The sequence below is a fragment of the Marmota marmota genome, unplaced genomic scaffold (assembly GCF_001458135.2).
Source record: "Marmota marmota marmota unplaced genomic scaffold, marMar, whole genome shotgun sequence".
In the NCBI taxonomy this organism is placed as follows: Eukaryota; Metazoa; Chordata; class Mammalia; order Rodentia; family Sciuridae; genus Marmota; species Marmota marmota.
In genome coordinates, this window is record NW_026000261.1 from 6,003,802 (window position 1) to 6,020,374 (window position 16,573).

The 16,573-nt window shown below is 34.2% G+C and overlaps 1 protein-coding gene across 1 annotated transcript; it reads left to right on the plus strand.

Moving 5' to 3' along the window:
• The first annotated feature begins 1,462 nt into the window (after positions 1-1,462).
• LOC107152487 (roquin-1-like) lies at positions 1,463-2,437 on the plus strand. Its single transcript, XM_015497983.2, has 2 exons — positions 1,463-1,743; positions 2,031-2,437. The coding sequence occupies exons 1-2, from the start codon at positions 1,472-1,474 to the stop codon at positions 2,278-2,280; spliced, it is 522 nt and encodes a 173-aa protein (XP_015353469.1). The 5' UTR covers positions 1,463-1,471; the 3' UTR covers positions 2,281-2,437.
• The last annotated feature ends 14,136 nt before the right edge of the window (positions 2,438-16,573 follow it).

Genomic DNA, 16,573 nt, shown 5'->3' on the forward strand with positions numbered 1-16,573 from the left:
TTTTTTTTTTTTTTAATAAAGCCGGTATGACACACCAAATTTTAACAAAGATAACACAATTAAAGAAAATTTTAGGGGTTGGGAGTATAGCTCAGAGGTAGACACTCACCTAGTATACACGAGGCCCTGTTGGGTTCAATCTCCAACACTGTAAAACCAACAAAAGAAAGAAAGGGAAAGAAAATGACAAAAATATTAATATTAAAAATCACTCCAAATAAAAGAATTCAGTAATTCATTAAAATAGATTGAAGAAATAACATGATCATACCCAAAGATTGCAGAAGTCATTTGAATAAAATCTAACATCAATTTTAGATCAAAATCCTTTAATACAACAGTAGATACTTTGTATTATAGTATAATAACAGTATCATAGATACTTTCTCAGCCAGTTAATTAATTATATCTTAAAAGCCACCATGGTAGCATGATGCATTTAATTAGTACAATAATAATTTCATCTTATTAAGTCAGTAAAAAGGTAAGATTTTTCTCCTAGAAAGTTAGTTAGCATTCCGGGGTTTTCCTTTTTGTTGTCGTTGTTCTGGTATTGAATCCAGAGGCCTTCTACCAATGAGCACACCCCCAGCCCTTTTTATTTTATTTTGAGACAGGGTCTCACTAAGTTACCCAGGCTGGCCTTAAACTTGGGATCCTCCTACCTCAGTCTCCTGAGTGGCTGGGATTATTGGTATGTGCCATTTCACCTGACTCTTAACATTCTGGAAGTAGTAGCTGATATATGTAAAGTTACAAAATGAACCACTTTCATGTAAAATAAAAAGGAAAACATGTAGGCCCTGTTGGCCCTAGCATACACAAGGCCCTGTTGGGTTCAATCTCCAATATTGTAAAACCAACAAAAGAAAGAAAAATTAAGTTAAGTTGAGTATTGGATGGTGTAGGTAGTGGTAGAGCGCATGTGCAAAGCACTAACTAGGTTGGATTCCCAGCACCATGTGAGAAAAAAGTTGAAATTACAGATCCCTTATAAACAGTAAGTTCTGTGAGATCCCAATTAAAATCTCAACGTGGTGATTATTAAAGGCCCAACAAAATCATTCACTTGAAAAGAATAAATACATGCAAATAGGGAGGAAAATTATGGAAAAAAAGTTTTCAAAAGAGACTAGATTAATAGTTGTTTTATAAGCTAAGATAAATATAAAAACTGGTATGCATAGGAACGGTAGCTTAGTAAAGTGTCTAAAAAGAGTTTGAAAAACATAAGAACTTATGTGCTCAAGGTGACATTTTACATCAGTGACAAAAGATAATGGCTGTCTCTTTGAAAGATTCTTACCTGTCTTTGTACAAAACAATGAGTTTTTATATCAGTGTCTGTATAGACATGTCATAGGAATAACATTATAGAGTACTGAAGTATTTTTGTTGATATTTGTGTGTTTTTTGTTTTTTGTTTTTTGTTTTTTTTTGTACCTTTGCTTTTTGTTATAGATTTCGTAAAATGAACAAACGTCTGGTTCCCAGAAGACCTCTGAGTGCCTCTTTGGGTCAGTTGAATGAGGTGGGCCTGCCTTCTGCAGCCATCCTTCCAGAAGAAGGTGCAGTGGATCTACCTAGCAGAAAACCCCCTGCTCTACCAAATGGAATTGTGCCAGCAGGAAATACAGTAACACAACTGATTCCACGGGGGACAGATCCCAGCTATGATTCTAGTCTGAAACCAGGGAAAATAGATCATCTGAGCAGTAGTGCTCCAGGATCCCCTCCTGACCTGTACGTCATTTTTCCTCAGTTTCTTCCTTTTAAATGTAAAGCAGAAGAAGAAGGAAAGATTAATGTTTCAGTTAAAGAAAATATTTTCTTTCTTTATTCTACTAGTAGTTTTTAAGAAATAGCATAGGTGTGAAAATGATAAAATTTGCAAATTTGGTAGAGGAAATGACTATTAGAATAAACCAGTTTATCAAATTGTGGCCATCTTGTTTTTACATTGAACAATTTATGTACATTAGAAGTATCTTAGAGATCTAAATCTTAGATTTATAATCTTATTCCCTTAGGCTAGAATCTGTCCCTAAGAGTATTTCTGCCTTACCTGTGAATCCACATCCTGTACCTCCAAGGGGGCCGGCAGATCTGCCTCCCATGCCTGTCACCAAACCAATTCAGATGGTACCACGAGGTTCTCAGTTATATCCAGCACAAGCAGATGTTTATTATCAGGATCCTCGAGGAGCTGCCCCACCATTTGAACCAGCACCTTATCAGCAGGGTAATGGATATTTCATTTATATCACTCACTTGTCTTAGGGGTTAAGAAAACTATGCAGGTTAGAGTGATGATTTACATAGTGGCTTCCTTAAAACAAGTAATTGTGTTTTTACTTTGGGAAAAAAATGAGATTTTTATGATCAACTAAATAAACTACCTTTGTAACTATGCACAGTTATCTGTATTTTTTGGACCTATAAAATATATATATATATATATATATATATATATATGAAAAACATCATACTAAAAGAGGAAAACTAAAAGCATTCCCTCTAACATCAGGATTCAGAAACGGATATCTATTTTCACCACTCTGTACTCAATGTAGAAATATAAATTTTAGTGAGAGCAATTTGGCAAGGGAAAGAAATAAAAAGCATACAAATAGAAAGGAGGAAGTCAAATATATCTGTTTACAGATGATATTACTCTCTAATAGGAAAAAATTAAAACTCCGACAAAAGACTGTACAACTGATAAACAAATTCAGGAAAAATTACCATACAATATCAGTAGCTTCTCTATGCTTCAATAATGAACTTACTAGGAAATCATAAAAAGAATCCCATTCATAATAGCCACACAAAAAATACCCAGGAATTAAACCTAACTAAAGATGTGGAAGACCTCTACAGTAAAATTTATAAAACACTTAAAGAAGAAAATTAAAGAGAGACTGGAAAAGTCTTCCATGTTCATGGACTGGAAGAATTAATATTTTTAAAATTGCCAAGAGAGCATTGATCTACAGATTCAATTCAGTCATCAGCATTCTTCACAGAACTAGAAAAAAAAGAATTGTAAAATGCCACATTCTGGCTGGGCACAAATAACCGGGAGGTCGAGCCACTTGTAGATTCAAGCAGGAACGAACTTTATTTTCAAACTCACGTGAACACCATCCACGCGACCCTCCAGGAACTCTGCAAGAGCTCAAAAATAGTGGGCACCCAAGGCAGCAGGAACTGCCCCTTCTGGCAAAATGCCAGGCACCATCTTGAGCTGGCCGTGGCTCTCAACATCTCCCCCCTTTTGTTTAATTAAACAACAAGTATGTGGCTTAGGGACCCTGCCTGTCTTAGGTTGTCCAATACCCGTCATTAGATGAGCTGACCTCAAGGTGTCAGCCTCCTGTCTTAGGTTGGTAACATTGCAATTGGATCTTACCCGTCATTGACTACTGGCCCAGCATTTAGCCACACTTGTGGATAGTGGTTTTTACACAAACACCATGAACAACCTGCTACAAGCAGAAAGGGGAGGATACAAAACGCGATGACACCAAGCCAATTGACGGCCCCTTTTGGAAAAATTGTACCACTGATGACATCATCAGCAAAGATACCCCAGCACTACCACAATTCACTGCACCAACAGATAGTTCACAATGCATACAAGTGATACATAGTCCAGGCAAGTTCTGCAAGCAGTTCAAAGCTGAGGAATCCATTAATATGTCCATTTCCTCCCAAAGTAAATCAACTCCTTGATTGAGTATCACTTGTTGAGTTACATTATTCATTGATGCATCAGTTTATACAGTTAGTTGTGATAGCTATCACAGAAGCTGTAGTTTGGTTTTATCTTTGCCTTCACTGAAAAAAGATACCAGAGCACAAAACCAAAAAGCTAAGTGGTATAAATACACGGAACATAATTTTAGACACATAATCACATTCTGAAGCCTAAAGGTAAATAGAAAATCTTAAAAGTGGTCAGAGAATGAAGTAGCATTACATACAGGAGAATAATGATAAGGATGATAGCTTCTTATCCAAAGTAATGAAGATCAAAATACTATAAAAATATTTTTTTAAAAGACGAACGTGGAGCCAGGAGCGGTGGTGCACACCTATAAACCATGTGACTTTGTAGGCTGAGATGTCACCAGCTGTCTGTGAGCTGTGTGTGGACTATGTTGTGCATAGTATCCTAATGAGGGCATAAGTCTGGCATTGGGAACTTCCCATGGCACCCCCACAAGAATTGATCGCCTGATGCAGGTGGACATCCCCCTCAAGCTTTACCAGAGATCCCACACAGCACCTGAGATGGGTGTTACCTGCCAATATGTCAATCAACCTGCTGACTGCAAGACACCACAAAGCAAGACTCCATCCTTGAAACATCCCCGCCTTTGATGTCCCCCTCCCACCCCCGCCCCATTTAAATAAAGCAAGTGCGGGCTCCATTTTGCCAGAGTATAGAAGCTCAATCCTTATATATCAAATATTTTGAAAATATTTTCTGTCCTATGGTTCTTTTCCTGTTCTATTATTCTTAGCTTTTATTTCGCAGCCAGCCCATTCCACCAAGAGGAACTCCATTCCTACCACCCATTTGGGACATGGTCAGGACTGAGGCAGGAATATTTCAAGTTCAAAGCAGCCTCAGCAACTTAGTGAGGCCCTAAGCAACTTGGTGAGACCCTGTCTCAGAATAAAAGAATAAAAGAGGCTGGGATGTGGCTCAGTGGTTAAGCACCCCTGAGTTCAATACCTGGTACCAATAGATAGATAGATAGATAGATAGATACATACATACATACATACAAAGAAAGAAAGAAAGAAAGAAAGAAAGAAAGAAAAACAAATGAAGGTGATATACAGAATGAGAGGAAGTACATAGGCCACAGAGAAATAATATGAGAAATGTAGGTTCTACAGGAAGAAAGGGAAAAAATAAGGAAGACAATATTGGTCAACAAAAATAGAATTATAAACACATTTATTCTTATTTTATATATCTACATTATTAAATCTCTTAAACACTATTGGCTATTAACATAAACACTATGACAAAGGAGGTTGTGGTTTATTGTATGTGTAAAAATAGAATATATGATAATAGCTCAAATAGTCAGAATCTAGTTAATACACATTGTCATAAAATTACCAGTTAATGAACTGATATATTTTGATTGTAGACCATGATAACTTAAAGATGTATTATAATATATATAATAATTTCAAAAATAAAAAGAGTAATAAATAAAATATCAATAAGAAAAGTACACTCTAATCTGATTAACCCAGGAAAGTCTAGAAAAGTAGGGGGAGGGGCTGAGGCTGTAGCTCAGTGAAAGAGTGCCTGCTTAGCTTGTATGAGGCGCTGGGTTACAATCCTCAGCACCATTTAAAAATAAATGAACAAAACAAAGGTATTGTATCCATCTATAAAAAAAAAATGTTAAAAAAAAGAAAACTAGGGCTGGAAAAATAATGAGTGGAAGACTGTAAAATTAGTCTAGGTATCTCAATAGAATTATAATAAACTATGGTAATGTTCAAAATGCCACGAAATGCTACTCAGCAATAAAATGAGTGATGTATATCATGGCTGAATCGAAAAAAATATTCTAAGTGAAATAGGCTAGATACAAAAAGTACATATAGCCTATGATGACAGAAATCAGATCAGAGGTGACTCAATTGTGGTAAGGTTGACTGAAGGGAATTTTCTGGCATAATAAAAATGTTCTATATCTTTTTTCTTTCTTTGGTTCAGAGGATTGAATTCAGGTAACTATTTGGCCACTGAATTACATTCCCAGCCCTTTTTAATTTTACTTGATACAGGGCTTTTCTAAGTTGCTGATGCTGGCCACAAGCTTGCTAATCCTCCTGTCTCGGCCTCCTAAATCACTGGGATTATAGGTGTGAGCCACTGTGCCCAGCTAATGGTCTAAATCTTGATAGGGATAGGGGTAACATGAGCATATACATTTTACAAAACTGGATGGCATACTTCAGATCTTACTGTTAACTAAATGTTAAACTATAACCTATATTATTTTCTTACTACATAAAAAATTACCGGAAACTTACTGACTTAAAACAATATGCATTTGTTATCTCACAATTTCTGTAGGTTAGAGGTACAGCACAACATTACTGGGTTTTCCACTTATGATATCATGAGGCTGATGTTAGGGTATCAGCTATGTTGAGTTCTCACCTGGAAGACACTGGATAAAATACACTTCCAAACTTATTGCTATCGGAATTCAGTACCTTCAAGTTGTTGGACTAAAAACCTTCACTTTTTCCCCTGAAAATCTGACAAGGAGTAACCAATCTTAGTTCCTTGTCCTCTGGCTTCCTATATCTCAGCAACAGAGAATCTCCCTTTCACACTTCAAATATCTCTGACTTCCTTTTCTTCTATCTGGCAGAGAAAAACATCTGCTTTAAAAGGGTTGATGTTGTTTTGTCAAACCCAACCACATATCTTAAAACCAACTGACTTGGTACTTAATTACATTTGCAAAGTGCTTTCATAGGATAACTAGATTAGTGTTAAGTGAACACCAAAGGGTCAAGTATCTTGGGGGTGATGTGTTTTAAAATGTTGTCTACCAAGTAACTGAATAAAAAACAAAAGCTGGGAAGAAAACATCTTCAGATAAACAACACTGTGGGAATGTGTTACCAATAGACTTTACTATAAGAAATAGAAAGGGAAATTTTTCAGGGCAAAATGAAATCATCTTGGGGGAAGCCTGAATCTGCAGGAAGGAATGAATAACACTAGAAATGGTAAATATGTGTGTTAATATAAATGATAATTTTTAAATGCCCTAGAATATTACAGAAAGCCTAAAACAAAAATAGTAAATAAAATAAATTATATAATATCTAAAAGAACAGAGAAAATAATAAGAATGTTTGGTGAACTTTTAAAATACACATGGAAGTAAAGTATGTGATAACAATAGCATCAAGTGCTAGATGGGCTGAAAATGGAATTATACTGTTGTGAGTTTTTTATAAAGTTGTAGAATAGTAATTTAAAGTAGACTGTGCTAAGTTAAGGGAACATATTGTGTATCTCTAAAGCAACCATGAAAACTTGATTCAAAGACACATAGCTTAAACCCCCAAAATGATACAAATTCAATTGCTAACAAATTATTAACAAAAAGAAGACAGAAAAGGAAGAAGAACACAGGAAATGCAAAAAAGGAAATTAAACTAGCATAATGGTAGACTTAAAGTCAATCATCATCATAATAATAATATTAAATATAAATAAATTAAATAGTTCAGTGAAAAGATAGAAATTGCTAGATTGATTTATTAAAGACCCAATTATATGTTATTTAAAAGAAACATACCTTAAACCTAAGTGTTAGGTAGATAAGCTGAGAACAGGTGGACAGGGGAAAGACAATAAAGGGCAATAACTTTCAGGAAAGACATCAGACATATACATCAAAATGAGAGCCCATAAGCCACAAGAGTGGAGGGAACAGGAAACCTTATCAATATAAAAAAGTATTGGGAAGCTATGGACTAATGTGTCAAAACACTCTCAGCCATAGTTGATTGTGACACCTTGGGGAAACTAACATTTGAAAACCTATGTGTTGGGACCAAGCCATCAAGACCCTCCCCTTATGACTAAATCAGCACAACCCCCACAAAACAAGTTTTCTGAGGACTATTCAAAGGATTATAGAGCGCTTAAGGGGGTATGCAAAAAGCTAGAGCAAGAACAAAGAAACCCAAATCCTTTAAAAATCCACAACAGTACCCATTCTCTCTGGAGAAAGTTCATACAGTACCCTATACAGTGTGTCCTCATCTCACCTTCTCTCTAATAAACACCTGCCTATCATTTTTAGTGACTCTTTAGAAATTCTTCCTGTAGAGTGGCAAGAATGCTGTAAATTCCTGCTTTCCATGTTAGCTTCTGTGCTAGCTAGCACTGGTATCTTCCTGTGCAATGAAAGGAATAAACATATTGATAATAAAGTTTTAAAAAGACATATAATGTAATGCAAGCACTACTACTAGAATATAAATATTAGATAAGATAGACTTCAAAGAAAAGAAAATTAGCAGAACGAAATAGAGTTATGTCATAATGATAAAGGTTCAATTCACCAGGAAGACACTAATCCTAAAGATTTGTGTACCTAATAACATATCTTAAAACTAAACAAATAAAAATTAACATAAATAAAAGAAATATTTGACAAATCCACATTCATAGTGGAAAGTTTTTTTTATTTCTTTTATTTTTGGTATTAGGTATTTAACCTAGGGCTTTACACATGCTAAGCATATGCTCTACCACTGAGGTTCACCCCAACTCCAGAGAGTTGAGGATTTTAACATTCTTCTCATGGTAATTGATAGAACAAGGTAAGATGTTAGTAAGATTATGGAAGATTTGAATGACATTATAAAACATGACATCTAATTGCAATATACACATTCTCTACATGTAAACATGGAATATTCACTTAAATAAATCATAAGTTAGATTTTAGAACAATTATCAACAGAACACAAAAGACTGAAATACTAAAACGAATCACAGAAATGTATATTTACGTGAATGTTAACTGTTAATAAAAACTAAGTAAATCACAGGGTAAACTAGAATGTCTGGCAATAGACTAACAGGAGTTCCAGAAATAAAGAACAGAAATGAAAGGTAATAATTTATATTTAAAAATCATGTATGAAAACTTCTGAGAACTTCAGGACACTTATCATCAGATTGAAAGGTCCCAACAACATATTCCCAGTACAGCAAATAAAAAAGAAAAGTACACACACACACACACACACACACTCAAATATTGAAGCACGAATATGCTGTTTTGTTAATGCAAAATTTTCTAATGCCAGGAATGAAGAAATACCTACAAATTTCAAATTAAAACCAAACAAGTCATTTAAAACAAATGAGAATAAAGTCGAATTTCGTTTTTTCTGCAGTTTTTGAATACTTGGAAAATAATGGTGTGATGCTTTCAGAACTTGAAGGGATAATTATTTTCTACTAAAAATCCTCTTCCCAGTCAAACAATTAATCAAAGGAGACTTAGCTCCCCCATGCACCTTTTCATAGGAAGTTAGTTGAGGATGAGCTTTAGCAAAACAAAGGAATAAACAAAGAAACAGTAAGTGATGGTATTCAAGAAATGTTGTATCCAACCTAGGAGAGCAGCCAAGGATGACAGCCACAGAAACAGCAATTGCATAGCTTGAAGCAATTGGTCAGAGGATTAAGCAGGATTTCTCCTGGAAACAAGAGGGTCAGGATAGAAGACCTTTATGGTGAAACTTCTGGGAAAAAAAAAAGAAAAAAAAAACAGGAAGACATTTTAAGAAAGACACTGAAAAGTGAAAGAGAGAAAATTAATATAGCTATAGGAAAATAGCTGCTGTATATCCACCCCACTGCCCAACTTGGTTCTGAAGTGAGCAATATCTGTGTGTTTATTGGTTTAACAAAAAAGTATTTTATAACTATTACAAGAGGATTAGTGATCCAAAAAGGCAGTGAATATGAGAATGAAATCCAAAAATGTCATATCTGGAAATAAATAGGTAAATCTAAATTGGAAATATTAAGATAATGGAATAAACATATTATTTGAAGTTCTTCTGTAACCAGTTCAAAAGTTAAAAGTGATTGAACCTGAGGAATGGAGAGTTAGGCATATTGGGCAGAGGAATAGTTAGTTTTCATTATATTTCTACAGTACTAGGTTTTTTTAAAATTATGAGTAAGTATTACTTTGAAAAATAATGCATATTATACATTATTAAACAAGTACCACACATTTGTTTTACTACAAAGAAGGACAATTCCAGCAGATAAAGATAGCATCTCCGTTTAAAATTTGAAGAATATATGAAATAAAGATTAAAAAAAAAAGATTTTGGTAAACTTCCTTTACTTCTTGTGATGTATGATAATATGTAACCCAAAACCAGGTGTCTGTCCACTGGTCCTTTATTTTTAAAAAAATATTATCTCAGCAAATCAGTACCCCTGAACTTCCTGTTAAAGAGAGAAGACTGACTGCATATATTTATCTTCACTTCCTCCAACAACAATTATGAACAACCATAATTAATAGTAGCTAATAGTTACATAGTACTAACTATAAACCAGATATTATTCTGAATGCATTGCTATCTTAATTATATTAATTCTCACAGCAAATCTATCAGGTAGGTGCCATCATTATCTCTGTTTTATAGGTGAGAAAATGGAAGCACAGAGAGATATTTTGTCTTACGATCTCATGGCTGGTTAATGGTAGAGCCAGTCATTTGTTCAAAAAATCCACACTATTAACAACTACATAATACTGCCTGATATATTAAAATTCCATTAAAACAATCATGGGGCTCAGGTTGTAGCTCAGTGGTAGAGTGCTTATCTAGCATGCATGAGGCATTGGGTTTGATCCTCAGTACCATATAAACAAATAAAATGAAGGCATTCTGTCCATCTACAACTACAAAAAATATATTTTAAAAAAACGTCATGAAAGAATAAAAAAATGTACAAATCAGAGGCTGGGGCTGGGGCTCAGTGGTTGAGCACTTGCCTCCTACATGTGAGGCAAAGGGCTTGATCCTCAGCACCACATAAAAAGAATAAATTAAATAAAGACATTTTTTAAAAGAATGTACAAATTAAAAATCCATATTGTGTCATTATAGGGGCTAGGGATATATCAGTTGGTAGAGTGCTTGCCTTGTATGCGCAAGGCCCTAGGTTTGTTCCCCAGCACAAAAAAAAAAAAAATATTGTGTCATTATCCTTGGGAAAATCCTCAGTGGTCTTCCTTTACATTTGCAAGAAAATACAAATTTCTTCCATTCTTCCAAAACCTTATGCTTTAATCACCAACCTCATCTCCTACTATTTTCTTATTGCTTTACTTAGCTATGGCTATTTCACCCTTCCTTTGGTCCCTTGGATTTGCCAATTAATGGAATTGATTACAGATCATCAGTATATAAGAGACTTCCAACAAATTTCTGGAAACCAAGAGAAAGCATCAAAAAATGGTCACTAGTGAAATTGAAAAGCGGTAGCCATAGCCTAGAAAACATTCAAAAGGGAGCTGCAGTAGATGGGTTGGGAAATCTTTCCACAAGAACTATAGAGTGGGAGTACAAAGTGACCTGAAAATGGAGGAATCTATGTATATTTTTGTAATATGGAAACATTGATCTCCCATCCACACATTTCCCCACTCCCCCACAAAAAAATGCCTTGAAGCTAAGCATTTATCCTCAGGCTGCCTGAAAAGAACCTAAAAGTTGGTGTGAGAGTTAGTGTATCAGAATAAAGCCCTCCTAATTCTGGCATCTAGAGTACCCTACGAATCCAGCTAATTCTCTGCTGACTCATCCTAAAGTTGAGCCTGCCAGACCATGATCCCTACTCATATATGCATTGAGCTTTTCTATTTTTCATTCATAAATAATAATGGATAGTCACTGACCATAAGACAAGTAAACAAATTGATAAAAAAAAAAACTTTGATAAATAGCGTATGTGAAGAAGATAACTTCAAAATAACTACCATCAAAAGAAAAACAGAACAAAAATCCAACTAATTATGCAGATATGCCAACAAAAGTTTTAAAATATGAACAAATTTAAGAGTACCATCAAGAAAAAGCACCCAGAGCACAGAAAAGAGCTATTGGAAATTAAAATGTGAATAAAATATAAAGTCATAAAGATTGATGGATAAAGAGACGGAAACCTCCTCTCTTTCATCTGTATAAAACCATAAAGATGGAAATTAGGAAAAACAATAAAGTTAAACCAGTAATCTATAATCTAGAATAAGAAAGCTATGTGGAGAAATAATAGAAGATAATTTCCCTGCACACAAAAGGGAACTTTCTGTAATTTAGAAGGTCTTATAAGCTACTTGTCACCATGAATTTTTAAAAACTATGTAAAGAGATACAAACATAAATTTCAAAGAATAAAACACCACTAATAAAAAGAATATCCTAAGAATTCCTACTGAAAAAAAAACCCTTGAAAGAATCAGAATGGCAAAGAATTTATCAATATCAGACACTAGAAGATGATACAACAATGCCTATAAAGTTCTGAGAGATAATTATTTTCAGCCTAGAATTTTAAACTAAGAAAATATATCAACTACATAATAGAATAAAGACATTTTGAGACATGAAAAGACTGAGCAAGTTTATCTCCTAGGCATTGTTTCTTACAAGTTACTTGAGAATTGTTACAGAAAAACAAAAAGGCAAACCAAAAAAAAAAAAAAAACAAGTGGTAGGATCTGAGAACAAAAGCAGACCAAAATCCAAAGTATAAGAAGTGAAATCCTAAAATAGTCACTGTGCAACAGTAACTGCTATCCATTGGAAGATTGAAGAGGGATCTGGAAGAGTAGTCACTAGCATGGATGTATAGAGGACAAGAACAGTAGGAGTCATCTGCTACAGCTACAGCATAGGCAAAAAGGATGCCCTTTAAGATAAAGAACTTAAAAATAATAATAAAACTGAGTAAAAGTTGGCTGGCTTTTTATTACCATCATGTTACTAGCAATTTTCAAAGAAATGTCAGCAATAAAATATCCCTCCCTGAAAAAAAATATTTTGTTGATCTAAATTTTAAGAACTGCTGCATTTACTGTTGAGTCATGGTGACTGATCCCATGGCCATGGCCTTGATATACCAATGGCATCTAGCAAAAAAAGAAAGGGAGGCAATTACATTAATGTTGTGGTTGAATGTTTAAAATAACTCAAGAGTATGATCAGGACAATCATAATATTAAAACAGTATAGTGTATTTTAATTTAATGAATCCTTGAAATATTCTCCATTAATTGCATTGGAGTATAACATTGCTTCAATAGAAAAACAATCATAATTCTAGCACACAATTTTCCCATACAATGAACACTATAGTTATAATCATATAAACACTGCTGATATTTAACCTTTAGAATCACTTTAATGACACATTACATGGCACTTAAATATGGTTACTTAATAGGATATAAATATTATCAACCTTAATACTGTGAAAACAAAGGTAGAGCTAATAGAGATTAAGAGGTAGAAAATGATGAGGAGTAGTAAAAGGAAGAGGATAAACATTGAGATCTTTATCTTATAAAGTGGGAAATCAAGAGACATGGAACTGGAGGCAGGTTAAACTATATTTAACTTTTCAGAGATGACAAGTGGTAGAACTGGGAGAAGAGGAGTTAGGGAAGAAATTTATGCAAATTCACCACTGTGTAACATGATATCAACAGTAAGTCATGTCAATTAAAAAATGGTAACACAAACATTTAGAGATCTGGAGAAAATATGAGAAAATGTTTTAAATATTTGAAAGGTCAATAGTGAGAAGCAAGATTGAGGGTAATGAGGTATGAGCATGGGATAACTCCATCTTTTCTATTTTAGTATAAAACTGTCTGTGTTGTTTGATTGCTTAGCTACATATGTAACTTGCTTAGCTACATATGTAACTTGGTGCTAAAGTTAGTTAAAGGTAAAAAAGTAGCTTTGAAAAATTTGATAATTCTTTAAGTTTGTCTAGGCAAGGGATATCACATAGTTCTGCAACTAATTATGACAAGACTTAATTCTGTTCATTTTAGTCACTCACCAAGATAGATGCTGAAGAGCAGTGAGTTCTCTATAGCCACACAAGTTCATATCTTCATCTCAGGTCATAGATACAGGAATCTATGACAAGTAGGGATAGCAATGAGAATAGCATATGTTGTGCCACCATCAATGTTTAGAAGGAAACCATGCTTTTTTTTAGAGCATTGAGGAAATGGATGTATCTTAGCATACAAATCTTAGGGTGCAGGCTAAATGATGTAGAACTCATTAAGATATTTCCTAATATATCCTACATAAAGTGGTTATTTTATGTAAAAGATTTTTTGCTGTAATATTGATAATTTATTATTTACTGGTCAATTAAAGAAAGGTTTTATATAATGTATTAATGCCCAGATTTTTTGACAGAATCCCACCCTCATAACCATAAAAATGTTGAGTATCATTATGCCAGACAATGCACAAACTAATCTAAAACAAAACCAGAAGTGGTATTTTATAGCTACTATATTACAACTAACTTCACTCTAATTATATTATACAACCACTGTCACTAAAATAATGAAAGCAGTGATAATGTATATAATCATTTCATGGGTAAAGATTTTACTCATAAATATCTGAAATCTATTTTTTAATTTGTTCTAATTAGTTAGACATGACAGTAGAATGCATTTTGACACACCATACGTAAATGGAGTATAACTTCCCACTCTTCTAGTTGTACATGATGTAGAATCACACTGATCATTCAATCACATATACACATAGTGTAATAATGTCCAATTCATTCTACTATCTGAAATCTAATTTTTAAAATGAATGATAACTTTATAAACAATGTTTTATTTTATCCCTATGTTTAAAACATACCACAGGCATAATTCATGGTCCTCTCCAATATCAGAAAAAATGTGGCTGGCTACTCTGTCCATATGTTTCTCTTTTCCTACTTTCTTTTTCATCTTGTGTTATTGTCAACTGACCTACTTGCTTACCTTTCTTTTTTTTCCTCTTTTTCCTTTCCTTCTACCCAACCCCTAGGCCTACCACTGGCACCCAGCAGTACCCCAAGGCATTGCTCATTACACTCAACTATTTTTAAGTGGTTGCTGACCACCATCATTATTTCTTTGCTAACAAAAGTCATTTTTATATTTTAGTTATATCATTACAATTCTTCCTGAATTTTCAGTTTTTTCTATTATAACACAACTGTCTTTGTAAATGCCACCACTTGAAATGCCTTTTTTATTAGTACATTTTCCAATATAAAAATTCTACTTGCCTTCACTCAAAATTTCTTTAAGGTGGTTAAAAATGTCAGTTCACTTAACCTTTCCTCTCGAGTCGGAGTCACAAATGCTTGAGTTTCTTTGGCTGCCCTTCACAATACTTATCTTTTTACCAACTTATTTTTAAAACATGAGATGTGAGAAATAATACAGTGGCTTAAGACAATAAACTTGAAAGTCTAGCCAGGGCTTGGTTCAAAAAAAAAAAGTCCAAATGAGACACTTATTAGAAAAGCCCAGTCTGTCAGAAATGAGTTACCAACTAGGTAAGGAAATGGGTTTGGAAAGTGAAGGAGCCTACAAATGTAAGCTAATGCTACTTTCTAGGTTGTGTTTGAAGAAGCAGATCACAGATATAGCTTGAGAGCTCTTAGACTTATGGAATATATATATGCCTTTATTTTATTTATTTATTTATTTTATGTAGTGCTGAGGATCAAACCTAGGGCATCACACATGCTAGCCAAGTGCTCTACCACTGAGCCACAACTCCAGCTCAGTCTTATAGAACTTCTGAAAGGCTACAAGGCATTATTTGGCCACTTCTCCAAAAAAAAAGATAATTTGTAGACAGTTCAAGTCCAGCAGCTTTTTGTATATAAGGTTCCTCAAGCCTTCATTCATATTACATCTGGCAGAAGAATTGCTTGTACAGATATTACTCTAAGTAAATACTGCATTTCATTTTCTTTTCCAAAACTCAGTCATTGAGGATAATTTAAAAATAAGATTGGTCCTCTACTACTATGTTGATATTTATTTCCCTTTACTGAATATTTTCCTCAGAGAAATAGTTTCTGGGCTTATAAATACAGAAAGGTAATACAATATCCTCTTATGACAGCCACTTCTGTCAGGAAAGAACCCTGTGCAGTGCAGTCAATTCTTAATTAACCAGGGTCATGGGGAAAAGGCAAAGTATGGATTAAGTGTAATTCTACAGGTAAGCCCTACAATTCACTTTTATCCATTAATTTCTACCTCTTTTCTAATCACAAGTTTTATCAGGGCTCTTGATAATTAAGTAAATGTAGAGATTTGTGTTTCACTTCCTTTCTTATCCCTGTCTAATGAGCAGGGAAATGGAGAGTGGGGAGAAAGGAGTGGCACTATTATCTACTAATATGATAATCAGTCACTGGATCTGAAAGAGAAGTCTATGTTGGCTAAATTTATAGCTATAGTTTCTTGTAGAAGTTTCTGAGTGTTTATTATTAAGACTGGACCACAAATCAGAAATCAAAAGAATAAAGCAGAAGTAGTTGTTTTTAAAATCCAGAATTGTATCAGAAATTACAGGCACTAGATATGCAGCTCTGGGATCTAGAAATACTAATGCAAGCAGTTTTAGTCTTAGTATTACTCATCTATCTCAGCAATCTTTCTGCTCCCAAGCTTCATTTTTCCCATGTCTGAGATAGGAATTCCTCCAAATTATCCAAGGGTTTCTTTGAAAAAAGAATGATCAACAACAAAGAGCATATTTTGTAAAAAGAAATGCATAAACAAAGCAATAGTCATTGAGCTGTGTACCATAGAGAATCCCTCCAGCAGGTTAACCTGGAAGAGTATGGATTCATACAGTCTCTGAATCTCATCCAAGTGAATATAAACATAAGCAAAGGTCACCCTGC

Excerpts from the sequence above, each read along its gene's own strand:
- LOC107152487 (XM_015497983.2), top strand. The coding sequence starts at position 1,472 with ATGAACAAACGTCTGGTTCCCAGAAGACCTCTGAGTGCCTCTTTGGGT. Across the intron at positions 1,744-2,030 it reads CCAGGATCCCCTCCTGACCT|GCTAGAATCTGTCCCTAAGA; the intron begins GTACGTCATTTT and ends TTATTCCCTTAG.